General features: G+C 48.3%; 1 protein-coding gene across 1 annotated transcript in view; it reads right to left on the reverse strand.

Moving 5' to 3' along the window:
- Positions 1-2457: 2457 nt before the first annotated feature.
- The window catches only part of BFSP2 (beaded filament structural protein 2), a 46613-nt gene continuing 23615 nt past the window's right edge, over positions 2458-25455 (reverse strand). The window contains exons 4-7 of the mRNA XM_036333838.1: positions 24803-24964; positions 11047-11187; positions 5948-6168; positions 2458-2865 (exon numbers count right to left, since the gene is read on the reverse strand). Of these exons, the coding sequence (XP_036189731.1) occupies positions 2862-2865; positions 5948-6168; positions 11047-11187; positions 24803-24964 (528 nt within the window). The 3' untranslated portion in view covers positions 2458-2861. The remainder of the gene's footprint in view (positions 2866-5947; positions 6169-11046; positions 11188-24802; positions 24965-25455) is intronic.

Raw genomic sequence — 25455 nt, forward strand, 5'->3', positions numbered from 1 at the left:
CCAGAAGCAGGGCTGGGTGTGGAGGAGGAGAGGAGGAGTTGGGGGAAGGTGGTCAAAAGGTACAAAGTTCCAGTGAGAAGATGCATATGTACTGGGCATGTAATGTACATGTGATGACTACAGTTAACACTGCTGTATGGTACATAGGAAAGCTATTAACAGAGTAAATCCTAACAGTTCTCATCACACCAAAAAGAAAAAAAAAGTTTTCATCACAAGGCAAAAAAAATTTTTTTTTTATCTATATGAGATGATGAATGCTAACTTACTGTGTGATCATTTCACAATGTACCTTAAACTTATACAGTGCCGAATGTCAATTCTATCTCAATAAACCTGGAAAAATGTAGATTCTCTGCAGGGTATAGAGACAATCCGAGGCCAGCACGGTGCTTGATGATTCTTGCTGAATCGCCTTACTCAACATCAACAAAGATCTGACGGGATGTCTGTTTCGTGCCGCCTGTGATGCACGGATGGGGTCGTGCACACTGCAGCGTGCTGCTCGGCCTGCTTTGCTCTGTGCCTGCTTGTATATGCACACCTGGACTCCCAGGCGAGTCTGACAGGCATAAGGCCCGCCGGCCGCGAGTTTGACCTGCTTGCGTGTCTCCCTTTTATACCGCAATCCCCACGCCCAGACATTCTGCTGGGCGTGGGGATTGCGGTATAAAAGGGAGACACGCAAGCAGAATGTCTGGGCACCCGTAGGTGCGCAGGAGTGTTACAGATGATAATGCAGGTGAGACTGAGCGCCTTGGTCTGAAAGCCCAGGAATGTTCTGGCAATCTCCCTGGGAGCGGGGCGGGAGGCCAGGGGCGTTACCTGCTTTCGGAGGAGTCCACCGCAGCCTTCTCCCGTCGGTCGGCTGGCTCCAGAGCAAACGCGCCGTCCTTGCCGCCCCACAGCCGCAGCGTCCAGCCACCTGTCGCTGGGCCCCGCCAGAGAGTAATTGCACCGCGTGTTTTGCAGGGAAGCCCGAGTTAGACAAGGCCCTGGCGGAGGCGGAGTCAGGAGGGCCAGCAGAGCCTTTTCTTACCTGGTAATGAAGCCTCATTAGAAACAGCGAGAACCTGTGCTGAGAACTGGACGCACCTGCCAGCCTCGGCTCTCGCTGCCAAAGGCTGATGAATGTAATGATTTACGGCGGCTGCTTCTTGAGATGACAGAGCAGAGGAGGCCGGTGTGCGGCCGGCCCAGGAGGGGTGCAAGTCCACTCTCCCCTTCTTGCAGCGGCTCAAACAGCTTCCAGGCTCTGGGAAACGCGTGGCCATTCAGACACAGACGTGCCTCTGAATGGCTGACCTTTCGGGGCCCTCCAACTGTGTTTAAGTCAGGGATTTCAGCTTTGGCTGGGGGGCAAAAAATTAATCCTAACAAGAAAGAAAAGAAACAGCTTAGTGTTGGGAGCATACAACAGACCTAGGCTGGCTGCACACTGTGTCTCGTGGGGAGGCCCTTGCACCCAGTGGTTAATTACAGGCCCCCTCTCCCATGCCGTTCCCCGCAGTGTGCAGCCCGGGAGGGATTGGTGCTTTGCTGAAATGTAGCATTAGGTGGGGTCTTGCCTATTTCTGTGCCTCAAACCACAAACAGAATTATGTGGAGGTCTCATGCAAACTCAGTAGCTGTCCGGCCCAAGTGACTCATTAATATGATCCCTTTGGCTGCCCTGGAAGGCAAACAGAAAACCCGGCTGAAGCCATTTCAACCAGGAGACCCCCTTTCTTACTTTGCTTCTCTTTCAGGCTTCCTGCAGAGGAAACAAGGTTTCTCTTGTTTGTGTTGGCCTTGAGGGTTTGGAAGTGCAGGTACTGGGGGGAGGGTGTCCTCAAATGGGCCCACAGTGGACACGGCCCCCTGTCTGGGTCAGCACTTGATGAGGACAAAGACTCAGCTTGGATTCTGTGTCTGGGATTCTGTGTGACAGGTGGACTGACACAAGCATGAGGGAAGAATTAAGAAATTGAGGTTGGGCTGTGTGTATGTGTGTGGCCGGGGGAGGAGCGAGGGGGAGGGGGTGTTGGGAGGCACTGAGAGCTGGTGTGTGGACACAGGTGCTGGTTTCAATTTTAATCAGAAGGCAGGGAGCCTTGCCTGGGTAGGTGGCAGATTCAGGAACTATATTTGGCTGGCTCGGCTCCCACTGTGGAAGCAAATTCTGAGACTAGAAGTGAAGCAAGCAACCACAGTCTAATTAACCCCCACAGACTTACAGTGAAGTTCCCTTTAAACTGATTGAGAGGCCCTCCGTCAACAGCAGTGAAATGTGTGTGTCTGCACACACACACCCGTGCTGAGCACATTAAAGCGGTCTGATGCTTCACGACGCCTGTAATGATGGCGCATGCACTACAGCGCCACGCCACTCCCCTCTAACAAGAGTGCTGTTTTTGCCCCAAACCGTGGTGAACTTGCACCAAGCCTTGAGCACGGTGCTTGCCTAAGCAGCTGATCCTTAGGTGGAGAGGCAGATGGCATCATGCTCAGGGAACTTTCCAGAGCCTTCAAGAATGGCTCCACAAGCAAAGGCCAGGCAGGTAAGGTGACGTCCATCTCTACCCGGTAGTGAGTTGAACAGGTGGTCAGACTGGAAGCTGCACACAAAAAGCATTTATTTGCAGAGGGACAGGGAGGTTGCCCAAGCCACAGACTACTTCAGTTTAAGGCCAAAGGACCCTCTCCACTTCTAGGAAGCTTTTCAGCTCAAGGGAATCTAGCAGGGAATCCAGCTCCAGGAGGGTGGGGGATGGGAGGCTGTTTGGGGTAGATGTGGGAGCAGAGGGGGAAGACTCCTCAAGGAACTTCATTGACCACTTGGTGAGAAGGCAGCATTTTCTTCATGAAAAGAAGTTTCTCCACTAGCTGAAACAAATCAACAAAAACACATCTGAGTGAGAGAAGCTATGGATGATTGAAAATTGGTAAAGAGATCACAATAAGATTATAGGAAAGGTAGGAATCTCATGGAAAGAAGTTGGCCTTTGGAATAAGACAACTTGGGTTTCTTTTTCTTTTTTATAGATTTGAAAGAGAGGAAGAGAGAGAGAGAGAGAGAGAAACATCGATTTGTTGTTCCACTTATTTATACATTCACTAGAGGCCCGGTGCATGGAATTTATGCACCGGTAGGGTCCCTAGGCTTGGCTGGCGATCAGGGCTGATATGGGCCTTCCAGCTGCTGGCCGGGGCCTTCCTTCTGACTGTAAGTTGGGGCCTCCCTTAGTTCCACGCCGCCCCCTGGTGGCCAGCGCACATCATAGCTAGCAATTGAACTCCCAGTCTCCCAGTCAAACTCCTGAGGGGACACTTGGCACATTAGCCTTTTATATATATAGACTAGAGGCCCGGTGCATGAAATTCGTGCACTCGGGGGTGGGGGTGGGGGCCTCAGCCCAGCCTGAGCTCTCTTGTAGTCTGTGAGCCTTCGGGGGATGTCTGACTGATGGCTTAGGCCTGCCCCCCACAGGCCTAAGCCATCAGTCGGACATCCCCAGCGCGGCTGCGGAGGTGGGAGAGGCTCCTGCCACTGCCACTACGCTCACTAGCTGTGAGCCTGGCTTCTGGCTGAGCGGTGCTCCCCCTATGGGAATGCACTGACCACCAGGGGGCAGCTTCTGCATTGAGCATCTGCACCCTGGTGGTCAGTGCACGTCATAGCGACTGGTCGTTCTGCCATCGGGCCAAAACTGGTTCTCTGACATCCCCTGAGGGGTCCCAGATTGTGAGAGGGAGCAGGCCAGGCCGAAGGATCCCAAAGGTGCATAATTGGGGCCAGGGAGGGACATGGGAGGTTGGCCAGCCAGGGAGGGGCCACAGGAGGGCTCCAGGGCGTGTCCAGCCTGTCTCAGTCCTGATCGGCTGCGACCCCAGCAACAAGCTAACCTACCGGTTGGAGCGTCTGCGCCCTGGTGGTCAGTACATGTCATAGTGAGTGGTTGAGCAGCCTTAACATATTAGCATATTATGCTTTGATTGGTTGAACGGCCGACTGGCCGACTGGACACTTAGCCTATTAGGCTTTTATTATATAGGATTGGTTGCTTCTTGCATGTGCCTTGACCAGAAATTGAATCAGGAAGATGCTGTAAGCAACTGAGCTACCTGGCCAGGGCCAACTTGGGTTTCAAATCCCTGCTCCATAGGTATTAGCTGAGTTACCTTGAGCAAATGGCTGAAGCTCTCTGAGGCTTTGTTTCTTATCTGTGAAATGGAGATAATGATGTAGTCCCAGCAGGGCTTCAGGGGAAATGAAGAGAACAGAGAACCTAACATTGTGCTGGCACACAGCAGGCACTCACTAAATGGTATTCTTACATTCTTGAAGAATATTCAGCTTAATTCACCACTTTTTTATATTTAAAACAAATTTGTGCATTTATTCAGATGTTCATAGGCATATGAAAAAAATGAGCTTGGTTAGAAACATCCAGCTTTTATAGTCCACAGAAATGAATCCAATAACAAGACAGTTGGGAAGGAGCTGGATGGCACGTTTTCCACTTGAAAGGAGGAAGGGCTGGTTGCTTCCCTGTGGCTGTCTTGTTTCTGAAGAAAGGGATGTTACAGAGTCCCGGCTCTGGCTCTACCTCCTCGTGTGATCACAGAAAACTGCTTTTCTGTTCTGGGCCTTTGTAGTTTTGCTGGGATCATGGGGGTTGGACTATATAATTGCTAAGTTATCTCTTAGAACTGATATTCTATTCCTTATTCAATGTATGCCATGGATGGGGCCTTGGAGGAAGATATGAAGATATAGAAATATGATCAAACAAAGGCTTGGATTTCCTTAAAGAGCTGGCAAGGAACTAGCCCCCAAACTCATGCATAGGCTCCTGTAATTCTCACCCGTTAAATAAGACTGCATACGCACACATGCACACATTCATATACATACTTAGATATATGCTATATGTCATTCCTACCCTTGCCTCTCTCCAGTGTAGAGGCTGGAAAAAATTGCTTTCCCAGAACCACTTGCAGGTAGGTATGGTCATGTGAGCACATCTGGTCAATGAGATAACAGGCAAAGTCCATTAGAGGACTTCTCAAAACATTTTTCTTTCACTGACTGATAAAGAGGTTACCCAGGGAAAGGCCTTTCTTGCTGCCCTCTCTTCCTTCCTCCTTCTTCTTGTCATGGGTGAGGACCTGATGTCGGGAGCTGTGGTAGGCATGTGGCCCCATGTGGGACAAAGATGAAGACAAAAAGCCAATATACCGGGGATGGTATGTCAGATGGTATTTCATTGGGACCTAATGAAATCATTGAGAAGCCTAGACCACCTCATTTCTGGAACTCTCAGATAAACGTGGTTTATGTCCTTGCTGTTCCCACGGTGGTCTGTGGGCCGGCAGGATAGGCCTGACCTGCCCAGGTTTTGGGTGCACATTCAACTTCAGGTGCACTGGTGTATAGCCCCATTAATTAGGCTCTATTACATGCAGCTGAAAGCATTCCTAACAGATAAGATGTATGCACAGTAAGTCCTCACGTAATATTGTCAGTAGGTTCTGGGAACTATGATGAAATGATGTATAAGGAAGCCAGTTTTACTACAGAATAATTTATATAAACAAGCGTTAAATTCCTATGGCATGTCATCAATGTTATAATGAAATGATGTTGCACTAAATGACCTTATTGGAGAACCTGCTGCACTAGGTATGTTTTAACATTTATAGGCATGTCTATGTGTGTATGTGTGTATCTGTTTATATGGTTATAAACAGGTGTAACACATTTATGTATACATGCACATTTATAATGTATATTTGTTTTATATATTTGTGGAAGGACAGAGTGAGGCTATGGGAGTGTGTGTGTGTGTGTTTTGGGGAGTTTGGGGGTGATTTCTTCTATCTTAATTACTTCTTTAGTGTTTGAAAATAAATATTTTAAACGATGAGTTGTGCTCCTTTTATAATGAAGTAAGAAGAGACCTACCGGCTCTCCTCCCTGTCCAGCAGGACGTGGTAGGAAGCCACGTCCCTCTGCAGCTGGCACCTGTGCGCCAGCAGCTGCTCGCGGGTCTGCTGCTGCTGCTCCGCCTCCGCACGCATCTCCTGGAGCTCCGCCTCCAGCCTGCGGACCACGGCGCCCAGGTTCTGCAGCTCCAGGTCATGCCAGTGCTTGGCGTCCTGCAAAGTGTTCTCCAGGCCTCGTTTCTGCAAAAGAGGGAACACGTCCAAACTCAAGGCCAACGGGCAGGGCCCTTGGAGAGGGAGGTGTGCAGGGCACTGGGAGGGGCTGGCATTGGTCTCGTCGGTTGCTAGGTTTACGTGGCTTGGTTCGTAAATCATGAATCCTCAGGAGGCCAGACTCTTGTTTAGTCTAATTCACTGATCCTTCTGATGGGGGTCAGGGGGGTGGATGTGTGTGTGGGAGACATGGGTGGGTGTGTGGGATGGAGGGGAGGAAGAGAAGGCGGACGGACAGGGAGAGGGAGAGAGATAAGATATAAGAATGAGAGATGAGTGAGAAAATGAGAGAGGAAAAAAATGAAAGAGAAACTGACACACACAGAGAAGCAGTCTGCAGGTGTTTCTTCAAAGAAACCCTGCTATCTGAGCTGCCTCTGGGCCTTTTTTGATAGTTTTCTCACCCCCTGGGGGGCCCTATCCCCTCCACTGCCGAAACCCCACCCATCATTCAGCTAAAATGCTGTCTCCTCTGCACCCTTCCCCAGATGATCAGAATGACGATGGACGTTTCTGGCTGTTCTGTACTCAGCAGTTGTTTCTTTAGTTTTCTAGGTGCCCATTTGGGCTAATTCCTCTTCCTCTGGTTCCCCACCGCCCATCCTGAACCTGCTACTCTCTGAGCTGTGTTTCCCGGGCCTGTTAGTTGGTCTCTCCCACACTCACTATTTTCCCAGTCTCTCTTCCAATGGCTCCTGCAGTGATTCTATTAGCACAGACTTCTCTCCTCTCTCCAAGCCCCGACCCACTACTGAACTTCCTACTGGAAATATATGCAGTCCAGCGCACCTCAAATCAAGGCGTGCAAAACGGACCTGTTGGTCTTTCCAATCCTGCACTTCAGCAGGTGAACTGAGAACTAGAAACTGGGGAAGGACACACCCCTGGTCTTCTTGCTTCTCTCCCAAACTCAGTCATTACCGAATCCCGCCCCTCATATATTCCGAAAGGTTTTCACATGTGTGCCCTCTCTTCTCCAGCCACCAGTGCCCAGGATGGATGCCCATCACCTCTCCTCAAGGGGGACCTCAGTGGCCTCTTAGCTCGTCTTTCTGCCTCTAGTTCCTCCTTGGGCTGCCTTCCCCACACAGAAGCTCCGGTGTTCTGTCTAAAGTCCAACTCTGGACCGGTATCCCCTCTGCTTTAACCGCATCCCCAAGCTCTCCAGGGTCCCTAACATGGCACCCATGACTGGCCCAGCCTGGTTTGTGAATAGTGATTGTTGACATTGGACCTGTAACACCTGTGATTTGGAAAAATATTTTACAGAGCCATGGCTGGGTCATCTGTTTACAGGTTTGGCTCCATGTTCACAGGTGACTCCTCCATGAGGCCGAGGGTCCTTTGATGACTCAGGACCCACTGCCCAAGCCCCAGCTCTCCCCGCTAAGTCCTGACATCCTGGCCTGGTTCCCACAGAGACGCCTGAGCTGAGTGACTATGATAAGGCCACTGCTGCGGGTGTCCCAGCCCTGGCCTGCAAGGGGACATGGATAGCACCAGCGAGCATACTTGGTCACAGCAGCATGCTTACTCCCAAACTAATGGAAATTGGAAGGGATGCCCTTAAATTATAGACACTCCAGAAAGTAAAATAGTGATCTGTGAGTCCTGGTCTTGAATTCTTGATCTGACTGAACAAAGAGCTCTGTAGGCCTCAAGCACCATTATTGGTGCCTGGCTGCTCATATACGGTATTTTGTTGGAAAAGGCAGCTGAACGTCTCATCAGCTTGGCTGTGGGGGCCTTGTGTGTGCACAGGTGGCTCTGACTGAGGGCCAGTAACACAGCAGATAAATAGGACGACCAAGGTAGGTCCTCAAGTGAAAGAGAGGAAGTGGAATTTTAGAGCGTCACTTGGCTCGTGAATAGAGGAAGCAGGATTTGATTGCAGAGCCTGAGCGCCAACCCCCAACGCCATAGGCTGGCTGCGGTCGAGGGCAGAGATAGAGCCAGAAGGGCTTGGCTCCTGCACTGATTACTATGCTAACGGGAAAATCCCTGAGCCACAGATTTCTCATTTGCAGAATGAGATGGCAGTCACGGTCCTGCCCACTTCTCAATGTTTCTCCGAGGATGCGATGAGAGAGTGCATATGAGCATTTCTTACTATCAGTGTCACTTTGAGGAAATTTGGGCACTGTACCAAGCAATCTGGGGACATAAAAGTAATGAAGCCTGGGTCCTGCCTTCAAGGAGTTAATGTGACTTTGGTGGAAGAGCTGATTTCAGCTCACGGACCACTCTGAATGTGAGTGCGTGGCGGGTGGGGGGATCACCCAGCTGTGGGAGTCAGGAGCTAGGCTCCTCGGGGGGTGTCGCATTTCTGTGTTTTCACCTCATCTGTGCCAAGGGTTTGGCAAGGGGAGCAGGTGGAGGCGGGCAGACTTGAGGGGAGGAGTCTCCTTCCAGCCACGGGAAGAACACATTAAGGGCTCAAGGCAGGAAAGGAAAGGACGAAATCTGGACATTAACATGAAGATCTGGCAAAGGAGGGCTTTCTGTTGTAAGCCAAGCTCAGGCCATTCCAGGGGTTTGGACCCTGAAAATGCAGAATAGAGGAGGCAGTAGGTAGAGGCACGTCCAGATGGTGCAGCACGAGACAGGGGGAGTCTGTGAAGGAAAGAGGCGGGGATAAAGCTTCTGAGATCTTTTGAAGTGGGAAATGGAAACCAGAGACCTCATGTTGGGGGACCTTAACTTTATCTGCAGAATAATACAGGTGACAGCACCTGCTGAGGGGCGGAGGGGCGGGGTGCCAGGGGCTTGCTGAGAACAGAGGCTGGAGGGAGCAGCTGCTGGGGAACACAGGTCCCCTCTGCTTTGTTCAGTCATTTGTGCACAGGTTTTCAATCAAGTTGTGAGCTTTTAGAGGACAGGCACTATCCAATTCAGATTTGCCTCCCCAGGGGCCAAGGGAAGGCCTTGCACATCGCAGGCACCCAGTATACGTGTGTGGAACGTGTGCTGAGCGATGGGCCACCTGCCACTGAGGAGTCATTCATCTGGGCTTTTTTTTTTTTTTTTATGATGTTGACTTGAGACTATGTCCTCAACCTTTTGCCTGGAACTTTCTGTCGCCAGAAGAGTGACACTTTTGGCAGCCACAAGGACATCTGGGCAAGGAATGGCAGTCCCTTCACTGTGCCTAAAGCAACAGAGGTGAGAGGCAGCACCCCTAATATTAGGGCATTTATCAAGGGTTAGGCAGGCGAATAAAGCTGATTAGCATAACATTCACCTGCCTCTGAGCAAACAATGCCATGGCTTTTAGATGTTTTTTTGTTTGAATGTGAAAGTAGCGTTGCTTTAAACTGTAGTTTCCTGATTTCTCTCACCTCAGATCCTTTACTCACACCCCCTTGCCCTGACCCAGATCCCATCAGAGAACGAGAGGGACAGAAGAGGAGTAATGATGGCACCGGCCGGGTAGCTCAGTGGGTTAGAGCCAAGGTTGCAGGTTGGATCCCTGGTCAGGGCACATACAAGAAGCACCAATGACTGCATTAATAAGTGGAACAACAGATCTCTCTCTCTCTGCCTTCCTCTCTCTCTCTCTGTAAGTCAGTCAATCAATAAAAGAGAAGTGGAGCAATGAGATGCCTGCCATGCTGTGGCAGCACCTTCCTGAGCTGGCTGGGCGCCGTGTGACCTTGTGGCCGGAGGACAATGGGCCCAAGTGAACTGAAGGAACCGGAGGTGATGGGATGCTCTTGGCAACAGGCAGAGATAAAGCTGTGCCTGAGGGAAACGACTAGGATAAATGCCTGAGCGAACTTCATGGCAGGTGTGACTGGTGGCTTGAAGATGGAGCCGATTTGGGTGGCAAAATTGAGATGCAGGTTTATGGGGCGTGGTGGGAGAAAGGGGCATTAACGGTGGTATCTGATCAGCCCGAGGATTTGAGGCTGATGGGGGAGAGGGCTTCTTGGGCCTCAGTGGGCTAGACCACCTCAGCTACGCCAGCTTCACAGGAACCAACCCCTTCGTGCGCTCTGGTGTGTACAACTCACTGCGGTTGACCTGGTACGCGGGGCCCCTGGAGGGCATCCAGGAGGAGCTGTGCTTGACAACCTTAGAACTTTAGGGCACCCCAGAGAGCAGAGGTGGACTGCTGTATTATTAATCATTTAAATTAATAATAATAATTAATGATGTGAGAGATCTGCCCACAAACCACCGTGAGTCTGAGGAGCTTACCAGGTGTCCTAGGATCGGTGCCCCAGAAGCAGAGCCTGAGACAGGGGTCCTGGTGCATGGGGATAATTAAGGAGCTGTTCCCAGGAAAGGGGGTGCAAGGGAAGCAGGGCAGGGCTGGGCAGGGGAGGTGCTAAGCCAGGAGGTGGTCTCAGCCGGAGTCCGGCTGCAGTCTGACCCCACAGAACACCCCCCCCCCCATCACCAGTGAATTACCCCAGAGGCCTGGTTCCACTTTGAAGCAAGTGAGCTGGGCTTTTAAAGCCCCCGTGAGTCGGTCATTGGCTGGGAAGGTGGGCTGGCCTGACAACCCCCCCCCACACTTCCCACCTTCCACCGCCTACCCGCCCCCGCCCCCCGCAGGTGTCTTCTGATTGGCTGAGGGCCATTCTCAGCAGAAGAGGGGCCGCTGGGAAGGGGCATCTGTGGGCATGAGTGGCCACAGCAGCGGCGAGTGAGGCATATCGCGGCCGGGCACTCGCCGGATCCACTACCCTTGTGATCCGGTATCGGATCGTCCTCCCAGGCCTCAGACTCCTACGCCGGGAGATGAGAGGCCCTGGCACACCGTGACCCGTGTGGCGACAGTTCAACCGCTGAGAGTTAAAATTGCCCCAAGAAATGCCAGGTGGCTCCTGGCCCACTCACCAGGGCCCGCAAGGACTCCGTCTCCGCCTGCAGGCTCTGCACTTGGCGCGCGGTGCTGTGCAGCTCCGCCCTGCGGGCAGCAGCCAGCCGCTCCTCCTCCTCCTCCTCCAGACTCTGCGCCCCGCGGGCCTCCGCCGGCTGCTGCGGACAGGGAGTCTCGGGTGAGCCGGAGCCGTGAGCCCCTGACCCGTCCTCCCCCTCCCCCTTTCCAACGCCCTCCCCGCTGCTTCAGGCTCCGAGGAACCGGCCACTGGATTTAAAAATTCCTTTTTCTATAGGCGCCCACACCAGCTCGTATACAGACATTTATTCAGTTTGAACACGTGACGCATGCAAATAGAATGCAATTCAAAAGATTTTCCAAAGAATATACGGTAGGAAGGACATAGAGTCCTTTTCTCCCTGTGCGCTAATTACCCAGCCCTCCTGTTTCCAGTGTTGGATACCTCCTTCCAGAACTACTTCAAATATGTACGACCTTCCCCCTTGCTTTGGTCCTTATTATATCTTAGAAATTATTCTAGCATATCAGCATATATCTGTCAGTTACATTCTTTTAAAAAAAAATCTTTATTGTTGAAAGCATTACATATGTCCCCGTTTTCCCCCCACTGACCCCTTCTAGCCCCCCTTCGCCCCCCAGTTAGATTGGATTCTTTTTAACGGCCACATAAGTATTGCCTTACTCAGAAGTCCCCCATCCATGGACACTTAAGTGGCTTCCAGTCTTTGCCTGTTACAATCAATGGTGTAAAGAATAACCTACATCCCTCATCTTGATTACACGGGAATATCTCTGGGGGTAAATTCCTCTTGTGGAATTGCTGAGTCAAACGGGCAGGCTTTGCAATTTTGATAAATGTTGCCAAATTGCCCTCCAGGGAGTTTGTAATCCCTCCCAGCACGGCAAGGCAGATTAATCGTTAGCCAACTTGATCTGATACGTTTCCTTGAAAAAAAAAAAAATGTCTGGTCACACCTGTGACTATCAAGGGGGACGGTCTGGGTTTTGAACCTTCTCCCTGAGCGAGATGGACATATTGTGATTCCTCCCATACGTTCAGGGAGCAGGTCATTGTTACTCTGCTCTTTGCCGGGGAAGATGGAAAAAAATGAGAGATCACCCACATCTCTAACTTCAAGCCAAGTCTGATGGCATGTCACCAAGCCCGTGACGTAGGAGAAAAATCTGTTTTGTCTCCTAGGTTACTGGCTCTTTTGATTGACCATTTTTACTACATATGAATACTTATTTATAGAATTGTGCAAAAATAGTCCGATCTAGTTGACTGGCTAAGAAACCCGAGTCAAAAGTCTCATATCTCAGTAGTCCTTCCAGTTCTTGCTGTTTAAGGGCTGTAAGGAGCTCAACGAAAATGCCCATTAAAGGCCTGGGATCTGCTAAAGGAGAACTGAAGCCGTGGGCCCAGCTCTGACTGGTTGGCCCTTGGCTGTGTGTCCCTGGGCCATGATTCAGCCACTCTGAGTCCCAGTCCCTGCCCATAGAATGCAGTGACGAGTGGAGAATGATAATCACATGATGACTGTCTCCTGAATCACTTGAGGCTTCTAACAGGTTATGCATGTAGAAGCCTTTAGAACCTTAAAAGCATGCAAATATTGGCTGTATATGTTTTCTTTACATATGTTTTTATTGATTTTTTTTAAATAGAGAGGAAGGGAGAGAGAGAAACATTTATTAGAGAGAAACATAGATCGGCTGCTTCCTGTACGCCCCCTAGTGGAGATCAAGCCCCAAACCAGGCATGTGTCCTGATGGGAATTGAACTGGTTCATGGGACGATGCTCAATTCACTGAGTTACACTGGCCGGGCTGCATATGTTTTCTATCTGTGAAAAGTAGTATTAGCTAATACAAGAGTTTGTACAAGCCACTACGACTTGACGACTTGACTACTACTAATGATAACTAACGTGTGTGAAGCTCTTACTTGGTGCCAAAACTCTGTGAACAACTTTTAGTCCGTGATCTCATTTAATCTTTACAACCCTATGAAGCAAGTGTCATTATTGTTCCCATTTTATATGAGGAAACTGAGGCACAGAGAGATTGAGTTTTTTATTCCAGATCATATGGCCTAAGAGGGGCAGAGCCAGGACTCAAGCACAGCTGTAGACCCCAGAGCGGTGCTCTTAACCAGAGCTTAATGCTGCCGCTGCCACCAATTCATCAACTTAAGACCCTGAAATTGGGGTTGTCTTCCCCTTCCCCAAAGTGAAGGTGGGTCACTCTAAAATATCCTCATTGTCTTCCTGGGATCAGTAGCTCTGTTCTTCCTTTTCTCTTTGGGGTTGGGCTTGGCCGGATGGGCTGTGTGGGAGGGTGGGAGGCAGGAGAGGGGATGTCCTGACAGACAAATGGAATCAGGTAACACGGCTACACAGAGAGGCCTGGGCAGTGTGAGCTGGAGCCAGTTCCTAACAGTGTACAAGAGCTGATGGTTAAATTTTCAGGAATTTTGTAAGCCAGTTGTTAAACACAGCCATTATTAAAAATTAAATCATATCAGCTCACAATTAAATAAGTTATATTAAAAAAATGGTACCTGGCTGGTGTGGCTCAGTGGTTGAGCATCAACCCAGGAACCAAGAGGTCGCCAGTTCGATACCCAGTCAAGGCACATGCCCGGTTGTTGGCTCGATCCCTGGTGGGGGTTGTGCAGGAGGCAGCCAATGGATGACTTCCTCTCTCATCGATGTTTCTATCTCTCTATCCCTCTCTCTCAAAATCAATAAAAAATGTATTTTAAAAATGGTAATAAATACTCAAAACACATTACTTGCTAATTATTTACATTTTATCATTACCTGTGCAACTGAGGTTTATCTACATTGATGGTACCTGTGTGGTGGGAGTCAATGGTGTGTTCCTGCCCAACTCTTCCTGACTCATTCACATCATGTTATTAGTTTGAAATAAGGGTGAGAGTATTGACACCATGGAAATTGGCAAACTCCACAAATTAGAGATTGAATTACTATTTTATGGACTGTCTAGATTTTAAAAAGGGATGCATAAAATATTAATAGTGCAGATTAAACTTAAAAGTGGGTCCTGTCGGTAGCTGTTGCATTGGGAATAGCACAAAAATTAGCAAGAATATTTTTCCAATATTTGAAAACTATTATCTGATTCATAAAGAAGTTACATTATTACCCAGCTGGTGTGGATCAGTGGTTGAGCATCTACCTATGAAACAGGAGGTTTCGGTCTGATTCCCAGTCGGGCACATGCCTGGGTTGCGGGCTTGATCCCCAGTGGGGGGTGTACAGGAGGCAGCTGATCAATGGTTCTCTCTCATCATTGATGTTTCTATCTCTCTCTCCTTCTTCCTTCCTATATTAAAAAGAAAAGAAATTTCATCATTGACAAATGAACTCATTAAGGTTAATGAAAATATCAACCAAAATTCGCATCAGAGCTATCCTCATTCATCATTGTTGTGAGTGATTTTTTGTATAATCGGATATTAATAATCAAACATTTTTCTGTAGTCTGATTTTATGATACTGCTGCAGATGATATAACTATAAAAACAGTTGGCGGGTTTTGCAAGAAATAGCAAGCCACATTGAAGTTACAGGTGTAAATGGGAAAGCAAAGTATTTTATCTTAAAATGTATGTTATTACTAAAATTAGATAAATAAAACATCAACCAAAAGTCTTTGCTACCTTTAAGTGATATTGTGAATTTGATTGGCGTGTAAATACATATGCTTACATTGCCCCCCCCCCCCCCACCCACCGAGAGCAGGTGTGAAAGGTTGCCAGGACACCATGGGTGAGAGCCGGGCATGAGTGGAGGCCAAGCTCCATGGAGGGCATGTTTCAAAGCCCTGATGGGCGGGTCTGGGCTAGAGCTGCTGGCCAAGGCTATAGCCACAGAACCCATATGATCTGTCCCTCCTCTCAGCCCAGACAATGAGTGGCTTGTCTTCAGTGGTATGTACTGGTGTCTGGAGGGTTGAATCCCTATGTCTTAGTGCCACTAGCAAGATGCTGTACCCACCTGTTTCCCAAACATTCCTGGACAACCAGCATAGTTTTTCATACATCTGAATGCTAATTAAACTGTTTTTATTTTAACCAATTCACTTTTTTTCCCCAATTTACTTTTTCTTTTAATTTTTATTTATGGATTTGAGAGCGAGAAAGAGGAAGGGGCGGGGGAAGAGAGAAAAAGAAAGAGAGAGAGAGAAACATCGATTTGTTGTTCCACTTACATATGCATTCATTGGCCGATCCTTGTATGTGCCCTGACTGGGGATCAAACCCACAACAGCCTGGGCGTATTGGGATGACGCTCTAACCAACGGAGCTACCTGGCCAGGGCTTCACTTTTTCTTTGTAAGTAAACGTGTATAACATGGAAATTGTAAATCTGTTCTCAAATTCTAATGTGCATTGGCACCATCTGGGGGTTCGTGTAAAACCCAAGTCCTGATGCTGGAGACCCTGAGGGGCCCAGGAATCTGCCATGCGATGCCTGGTCCACGGAAGCAAATGTGTAGATCACCACAGAAACCGACAGGACTGCTCTATTCGCCATACATAGAGGGTAACTGAAACAGCTCATAATATTAAAACAAATCACCTGGAGGGGTGGGTAGGGGCTGGGAGGAGGGAGAGGGGAGAGGGGGATGGGAGATATCTGTAATACTATCAGCAATAAAAAATATATTTATTTTTTATTTATTTATTTATTTTATATATTTTATTGATTTTTTAACAGAGAGGAAGGGAGAGGGATAGAGAGTCAGAAACACCAATGAGAGAGAAACATCAATCAGCTGCATCCTGCACACCCCCCACCGGGGATGTGCCCGCAACCGAGGTACATGCCCTTGACTGGAATCGAACCTGGGACCCCTCAGTCCGCAGGCCGACGCTCTATCCACTGAGCCAAACCGGTTAGGGCTAAAAAATATATTTAAAAGTGAAAAAAACCACCCAAACAAAAACAACAACAACCAAACCCCACCCAAGTCAATATTATTTTATTCAAGCAGCTGAATCCCAGAGCTGGCTTTCTCTTTGTTGAGAGGCGAGATTAACAAGTATATGAGAAGTGATAATGGCCCACCAGCACCAAAGGACACTTCCTTATACAGTTTACTTAAGATTGAAAGAGAAAAAGAAATTAATTTGACCACTATGGGTGTCAGTGCCATTTTATATCATGCCTCCTGCCTTCTGAACCCCGCTTCCCACATCCTCGCCCTTCATCTGGGAACAGTTAAGCGCTCGAACTCACCTAGAAGCATTACATGTCCTTCTCCAGTGGCGTTTTAGATTTATGCTTTCTAGTTATTGCAATAAGTCTATTTCTATTTCCGTTTCAACCCAGTGCCTCCGGATTTCTCCTCGCAGACCTCACAGTAGGTGTGCGATTCCAGACCCTGAGGCTAGGAAGGCAGGGCAGTTTTGTTGCTCGGAGCAGTTGCTAGGATGTGTAATGAGATTCAACTATGTTGGTCCCCAGGCCTTCAAACCAGCTTGAAATCTTGGCCCCATCGCACAGGAGCTGGGCTGCCCGTGGTTGCACTCTGTCTATATTTCTGGGGGCAGGAGAGCATGTGGACATTTTGAAATATGGGAAAAAACTTCAAATTAAAAAAAAAATTTCAATTACATTTTCATGTCGCTGCCTGTGAAGGATGGATGCGAGAGAAGAAAGGCAGCATGCTTTCGAGTGAGTCAGAATGGAGCAGGTGAGAGTCTCCAAATGGAGGGGGGAAAGCCATCTCCAAACCCAACCCACTTTGCGGAGTAGCACGGCCATTTCCCAAAACGTCCTTGGCAATGACCTGGAGGCGGAAGAAATGCCACTGTGCAGTGTGAGGGGAGGGGGGAGCTTGGAGGAGGCAGAGTGGAGAGGCACGAGGCAGGTGTGTGCTCAGCAGCACGTACACAGGCTGCACGGGCAGGGCCTGAAACGCGTGTGTCCTGCCTTGCCCTGAGCAGGCGCTGTGCGGGGTGCAGAAGCAATCTGGGTTTTGTCACGGTGAAAAACAGCCACGCTCTGCTGCAGAGCACAACTGACTGCTTTGTTCTAAGTGTCTTGGCCTCCCAGGATCATAGTAGCCTCGTTATATTCATTGTCCTGGAGAAAGGCAAGGCAATGGAGCCCTGGGGGTACCCGTTCCCAGTCTAGTATCACAGAGCACCAGTATCCCTCGGGAAGGCACAGGTCTTGGTTTGGAAAGATCCTCACAGAGCCCGGCATAGGCATGTAGTTCCTCGGACATTCTACAAGATGTCAATGCTTGTTCTTTTATTCTTTTAATCCTCAACTGAGGAGAGAGAGAGAGAGATTTGGTTGCCTCCCCCATGCATCTGAGCAAGCAGGGCCCGTAATCAAACCCATGACCCGTTGGTGCACTGACCATTGAGCCAGACAGGCACGTTTGTTTATTAAGAAAACAAATCATCATTCCCCACTCCACGTAATCTGTGTAGGCCAGCCTGGCAGTGAGGGTGTCAGTTCAGGGAGGGGCTATATAGTGAATCTGACAGGCTCAGTGATGGAAAGTAGCCTTGCGGGATGATTTGATTATAAGTTCCTAACCTAGCAGGTCATGGTGGTAGTCACACCCCAGGCATGTAACTCCCTTAATAAAAGGTTTGTCTTTGTTCTGAGCCCTGTCCATTGTTCTTGCTCATCTAGGTTAACAGCCCTTTGAGATGCCAAAGGAATCCTCTTTTCCAGACCCCCTTGGGGGCACATGATCTTGTTGCATCCTTATACACCTTCACTATTTGCAGTACATGTTCAAGGTTAACGAGCATTATTTTAAATGCTACATCCATTCCATGGTATTCCATTTGATGACGGCTGTAAAAACCCTGTCTTAACAAAGGTTACAGAGGCAGCCTGAGGTAATGTAGAAGAAGTACTATGTATCTCTCCATTTTTCTTTTTTTTTTTTTTAATATATTTTATTGATTTTTTACAGAGAGGAAGGGACAGAGATAGTCAGAAACATCGATCAGCTGCCTCCTGCACATCTCCTACTGGGGATGTGCCCGCAACCAAGGTACATGCCCTTGACCGGAATCGAACCTGGGACCTTTCAGTCCGCAGGCCGACGCTCTATCCACTGAGCCAAACCGGTTTCGGCTCCATTTTTCTTTTTATCGAACCATAGAGATTTCCCCACCTTGCCTTCTCCAGCCTCCTTAATCTACCATCAGTGGAATTCATGGAATCCTCCTTATTTCCCTTCTTTGGTTCAAATGCATAAAAAGAACTGCAACACTGCCATTTTCATAGCATTTCCTCAGTCCGCTGAGATCTTGCTTTTGGGGAGGTCCTCAGTTTGGCACAAATAAACTCATACATTTTTTTTTTTTTCCCCTGTGGGCTTGGACATTCTTATGTCAACAGTAAGAAAGCATGGTTTGAATCAGAACTCGGCTACTTGGGTCAGTTACTGAACCTCCCTGTGCCTCAGTTCCTTCCTCTAAAAAATGGGTAAACTCACAATCCTATGTCATATTGAGAAGATTATATGAGGAAACACCTATCAAGGACTTAGCTCACGGCCTGGCACCTGGAAAGTGCTCACTCCATGCTTTGCCGGCACTGCTTTCACCGCACATCCCTTCCTGCCTTGTGGAAGGTGGTCTTTCTCTCCATTGCCTCCCGCCTGCACCCCAGCCAACCTCCACATCAGATTGTGAGTACCCTCTGTGCAGGGACAACTTCTCAGTCACCCCTCTGTCCTCTCTGACGTGGCTTTTTATACCCAGCACATGCTCGACTACACTTACTGAAGGTCTACGACATGTGCCAGGCACGTGCTGGAGACCAAAGAAGAGGAAGATGCCCAGCCAGTGTGGCTCAGTGGTTGAGCATCAACCTAGGAACCAGGAGGTCACAGTTTGATTACCAGTCAGGGCACAGAAAACAGGTTGTTGGTTAACAGAAGGGGAGAGGGTTTAGGGGGTGGGCGATATGAGCGAAAGGGTCAACTATGTGGTGATGGGTAGTAACTGGACTTTTGGTGGTGATCACTGTGTACAGATGTCGAATTATAATATTGATTATACAGCTGAAACTTATGTAATGTTATAAACCAATTTTATCTCAAGTGAAAAAATAAAAGGACTTGGTAGATAAGTGGTAGGAAGTGCCGATGGCATCCACCTTTACCCCTCAGGCCTTATCAAGTTAGTTCTCCCGGCTTCGTTTCGCTGCCGGTTCTGCACCTCCGTCTAAGCGCTTTCTCCAAAGACGGAAGGGCCCCTCTGCTAGCACACGGCAGAGGCCTGATGGAGCTGGTGCTAGTACCCCACTTCCTTGCCTTCCCCTCTCCTGTATTCTGTTCTGCTCCCCAGAACCCCCGTGGGGTACATGCCAGGCTCCCACAGTGGTAGCTGGTTGGATAACATGCTCTTTGTTGGGTCCCTTCTCTGCTTCTTCTTCTCCTGGTATATTGGTACTCTCTCCCCCTCCCCCAAATGTCCCAAGTAAACTACCCCCACTTCTCCACTTCAATATCTGTCTCGGGATCCGTTTCTGGGGGAACCTAACAAAGACATACAGTCATCATGTCCATGAATGTTCAGCCTCCCGGCTGTAAGGGAATGAAATACACGTTTGCCTTCTCTCTGCAAAAGGTTTCAAAAGCCGGGCGTGCTAAGCCATTTCACATTTACGCTTGGCGGCCAAGACGCGGACAAGAGGTGCTCAGGATGGGCAGATGTCAGCCTCCAGGGCCTGCCTGCAGCTGACAAAACTATTGACTGGAGGACTTCTGGCTGTCAGTTCTGATCTCTGTTGACGGCCAGAGGAATTCGCTCCTTCTGCAAATATTTTCAGAGCTCAGCCTCTCTGCCAGAGGCCCAGGCAGCATCGGCCGAACGAACACAAGTGCTGTGTGTGTTCTCTGAGATGCGGCTTTCAGACGCCTCAATAAAAAAGACGCGAATGCAATCCCATTTACCATTGCACCAAAAAAATTAAAATACCTAGGAATAAACTTAACTAAGGAGGTAAAAGACTTATATGCTGAAAACTACAGGACACTGAAAAAAGAGATAGAGGAAGACATAAACAGATGGAAGAATATACCGTGTTCATGGATTGGCAGAATCAACATCATCAAAATGTCCATACTACCCAAAGCAATTTATAGATTCAATGCAATCCCCATTAAATTACCAACAGCATATTTCACAGATCTAGAACGAACGTTCCAAAAATTCATCTGGAATAAAAAAAGACCCCGAATAGCTGCAACAATCCTCAGAAAGAACAAAGTAGGTGGGATCTCAATACCAGATATCAAACTGTATTACAAAGCCACTGTTCTTAAAACAGCTTGGTACTGGCACAAGAACAGACATATAGATCAATGGAATAGAATAGAGACCCCAGAAATCAACCCAAACCACTATGCCCAATTAATATTCGACAAAGGAGGCAAGAACATACAATGGAGTCAAGACAGTCTTTTCAATAAATGGTGTTGGGAAAATTGGACAGATACATGCAAAAGGATGAAACTAGATCACCAACTCACACCATACACAAAAATAAACTCAAAATGGATAAAAGACTTAAACATAAGACGGGAAACCATAAAAATACTAGAGGAATCCACAGGCAGCGAAATCGCAAACATATGCCGAAGAAATTTCTTCTCTGATAATGCTCCTAGGGCAATGGAAACTAAAGAGAAAATAAACAAATGGGACTACATCAAAATAAAAAGCTTTTGCACAGCAAAGGAAACCATCAACAAAACAACAAGAAGACCCACTACATGGGAGAACATATTTGCCAATGATACCACCGATAAGGGTTTAATTTCCAACATTTACAGGGATCTCATGAAACTTAACAAAAGGAAGATAAACAATCCAATAAAAAGATGGGCAACGGACCTAGATAGACACTTTTCGAAAGAGGACATACAGAAGGCCGAAAGACATATGAAAACCTGCTCAAAGTCACTAATTATACGAGAGATGCAAATCAAAACGACAATGCGTTATCATCTCACACCTGTCAGAATGGCTATCATCAACAAATCAACAAACAACAAGTGTTGGAGAGGATGTGGAGAAAAAGGAACCCTTCTGCACTGCTGGTGGGAATGCAGACTGGTGCAGCCACTGTGGAGAACAGTATGGAGCTACCTCAGAAGACTAAAAATGGAACTCCCATTTGACCCAGTGATCCCACTACTAGGAATATATCCCAAGAAACCAGAAACGCCAATCAGAAAGGATATATGCACCCCTATGTTCATAGCAGCACAATTCACCATAGCTAAGATTTGGAAACAGCCTAAGTGCCCATCAACAGATGAATGGATTAGAAAACTGTGGTACATATACACAATGGAATACTATGCTGCGGTAAAAAAAAAGGAACTCTTGCCTTTTGCAACAGCATGGATGGAACTGGAGAGCATTATGCTAAGTGAAATAAGCCAGTCAGAGAAAGATAAATACCACATGATCTCACTCATTTGTGGATTATAGAGAACAACATAGACTGATGAAAAGGGACAGACTCAAAGACTGAGAAACAGCAATCAGGCTATCAATCCCCAGAAGGAAAGTAGGGGAGGGCGGGGGTAAGGGGAAGAGATCAACCGAAGGACTTGTATACATGTATATAAGCCATACCAATGGACATGGACAACAGGGGGATGGGAGCATGAGTGTGTGTGGGGGGGAGGTTGGGGGTTAATGGGGGGGGGGATGAGGACACATTTGTAATACCTTAACTAATAATAAAAAAAAAAAAAAGAGGAGAAAAAAAAAAAAAAAAAAAAAGACGCGAATGGGTCGGTTCAGAATGAATGTTTGAATTACTGTTGGGCTGGTGATGACTCTCAAGAGGGTGAGGGGTGGACAGTAATGACCAAGTTTTTTCTTTTTCTTTTTTACACTAGGCAGGATACATTCCTGTTCATTACAACGCCCCTCCCCCCTTTCGCAAAGAAAGAAACACTACAGTGCGTGTGCACCCCAGGAGTGTTGGGACGGAAGCAAGGCTGCAAACTGCTGGGCCACCGGGATTTAGCTTTGGGGGCAGAGCCCTGGAGAAATAACAGCCCCCCGGCAGAGAAATGGTCCCTGGACCGAGAGCTGAGCCGGGAGAACTAAATGAAGCCGCACCCACACACCCAGCGAGCGCCCCCTGCCCGCCCTGGGCCTCCGTTTCCCCACCTGTAAGGTGAGGGAATGGAAATGGATGGTTTCTAAGGTCATTAGTGATAATATTCAGGACTCTCCTAAAGAAGAAGGAATGGACCCAAATCGAATCCACGGTTGGGTTGTGCTGTCCCTCTGAGTTGTTCACCTCTCACCAGGTTGGGGTGGGGCTGCATTTTGTGAGGTTATCAGGCACTATTTGCCATAAAAGTGTTTGGTGTGACCTGGTCAGGGAACTAAAGGTTAGAAAGAGGAGAAGCTGTTGAAGGGGGGTGGGGGGGGGGGATGGGCTGGGAAATGGAGGGTGTTTTCTGGGCTGGAGAACATTGAGGCTCCAGAATTGGTGAAGACCCAGCTGGGAGTGTTGCTATTGGTCCCTGGGGCAGGGGAGTGGAGGGGGCAGGAGAAGACAGAAGGTAAAAGGTCCTCCTGGTTTTCTTGTGGTGGGTTTTATATATCTCATGGTCCTCAACCCTGGCTGTGCATGAAATCACCCAGCTTACAGAACTACAAAGCCCTGGCTGGGTAGCTCAGCTGGTTGGAGCACCGTCGCAAAGCACCAAGGTTGTGGGTTCGATCTCTGGTTTAGGTACACACAGGAATCAACTAGTGAATGCATGCCTGGGTGGAACAACAAATTGCTCTCAAATTGCTCTCTCTCTTTTCCTCCCTCTCTCCTCCCTCTCTGAGAGAGGGAGGGAGGGAGAGAGAGAGAAAGGGGGAGAGAGAGAGAGAGAGAGAGAGAGAGAGAGAGAGAGAGAGAGAGAGGAAGAAAGAAAGAACCCGGCTGGTGTGTGTGGCTTAGTGGTTGAGTGTTGACCCATGAACTAGGAGGTCAGGGTTCTATTCCAGGTCAGGACACATGCCCAGGTTTCAGGCTCGATTCCTAGTAGGGGGCGTGCAGGAGGCAGCCAATCAATGATTCTCTCCCATCATTGATGTTTCTTTCTCTCTATCCCTCTCCCTTCCTCTTTCTGAAATCAATAAAAAAAGGTGGGGGGTGGGGGAGAGAGAGAGAGAGAGAGAGAGAGAGAGAGAGAACCACAAAGTCCCTCTCCTCCTCCTGATTTACTTGGTCCTGGATGGGCCTGGGTGTGGGCCCTTTTGAAAATGCTCTGACATAGTTCTGTGCAGCCAGGGTTGAGAAGCGCTCCATGGCAACCCAGGACACAGGAGCAGCCCTCTCGCCTTGCCTCACGTGGCTGCCTTAGTTTTCACACTTCCTTCACGCTGTCCTCCCTCTTCTGCCCTTTCCATCCTCTGCCTCAAAATCCCAGTCATCCATGGGTAGGGGATGGAGAAGGAAGAAACCCTGTGCATTCTATTTCCGGTTAATGCCTTTATTATTTATGAAGTTTAATAAAAACCATTTTCTTCCCTGAATAGAATTCATACTACTTAAGAAAAACTCAAGAAATACTCAAAAGCAAGAGAAACGTTTCAAAGTGTTCGACAGGCCCCTCACTCCAAGACAACCACCACTAGCACCATGAATGCTGTAGTGTTTTCTTTCTAATCTTTCCGTGATGCCTACTTTCTCTGTTTGAATGCTTTACCCTACTGTATGCACCAGGGTTGGCATACTGTAGCCCGCAGGCCAAGCCCAGCCCACCTCCTGTTTCTGTAAATAAAGTTTTATTGGCACACAGCCATGCGCACTTGTTACTAATTGTCTCCAGCAGCTTTCACATCACAGTGGCAGAACTGAATATTGCGACAGAGGCCATTTGGCCCACAAACCTAAATATTTACTGTCTTGTTCTTTGCAGAAAACGTTTTTGGCCCTGGTATGCACCACTCTGCACTCTCACGCTTATTGCATGGGCATTTCCCAGGTTGTTATAAATGCTTCACAAATATTACTTCCCATAACTGTCTGATATGTCATTGCACGGTTGGTCTTTATCCTATTATTAAACATTTATGTGTTACTTCCCCAAACGTTTTCACTCTTGTAATGAATGCATCAGTGAGTACACTTGGATGTACACTTTGCTTGTATTTTCAATGATATCTTTAGGACAGTGTCCAGGTTATTCAACTGGTAGGTAGGGGCATTAGAAGACTCTTGATTCATATCATCAAATTCCTTATGCAAACCGGTCATAGAAGTGCTTCCTGAAATATAGGTGAAAACCTTCTTCTCTACACACTCGCCAGCATTATTATTATTATTATTATTATTATTAGAGGCCCGGTGCATGAACTCGTGCATGGGTGGGATCCGCCCTGCCCTGCCCCAATCAAGACGATTGGGGCTGGGCTGGCCAGGGGGAGGGGCTGTGGACAGTTGGCCGGCCGGCCCCACCCCCTGGTTGAACTCCTGGTCGAGGGGATGATTTGCATATCAGCCTTTTATCATATAGGATAGGATTATTACCATTTTAAACATTTTCTGTTTTTAGACAGGCAAACAACAAACTGTTACTTAATACGCATTTCCTGTATGTCCACCGGGACCTAGACAGCTGCACTTGTTCCTTTGCACGTTGACTGCTTTTCCTCTTTGCTTGGCCTCCTTCCGCACAGGGCAGAGTGGAGGTGCGGGCCCTACCTCTCACCTTGGCTTGGAGCAAGGCTCCTGCTTCCACCCAGTTCTTTTCGACATCTCTCTCCCAGTGAATTCTGATCGCCTCAAGGATGTCATCCAGACCAGCGCCCAGGGGGATGTCCACCTGTTCCAGCTCAGACACTGCGAGCTGCTTACACAGCACTTTCACATCCTGAAAATGACAGTGCACACAGGTGAGTTCCGCGGGGGCAAGAAGGCCTGGCATTGTACTCAGCAGAAGCCCCGTGAGCAACACTTTTTTTTTTCTTTTTAATATATTTTTTTATTGATTTTAGAGAGAGAGGAAGGGAGAGGGAGAGAGATAGAGAAACATCAATGTGAGAGAGAATCATTGATTGGCTGCCTCCGGATGCATTCTGACCAGGAATCAAACCTATAACTCGGGCATGTGCCCTGACTGGGAATGGAACCAGCGATCTTTTGGTGCACAGGGTGATGCTCAACCAACTGAGCCACACCGGCCAGGCTGTGGGCAACACTTTGCTTCTCATTCCGCGAAAGCCAAACGTGGCGCTTCACAGCCACTGGCGGAGTCCCTGCTCCTCTTCCCAGCACAGGGGCTGTATTCTCTTTTCCCAGGATGCATTTCTCAGCTGGTTTCACAAGCCCAGGCCCAAGCAAAATGCCAAATAACTAGCTAAG

The sequence above is a fragment of the Myotis myotis genome, unplaced genomic scaffold (genome assembly GCF_014108235.1).
Source record: "Myotis myotis isolate mMyoMyo1 unplaced genomic scaffold, mMyoMyo1.p scaffold_m19_p_13, whole genome shotgun sequence".
NCBI lineage: Eukaryota > Metazoa > Chordata > Mammalia > Chiroptera > Vespertilionidae > Myotis > Myotis myotis.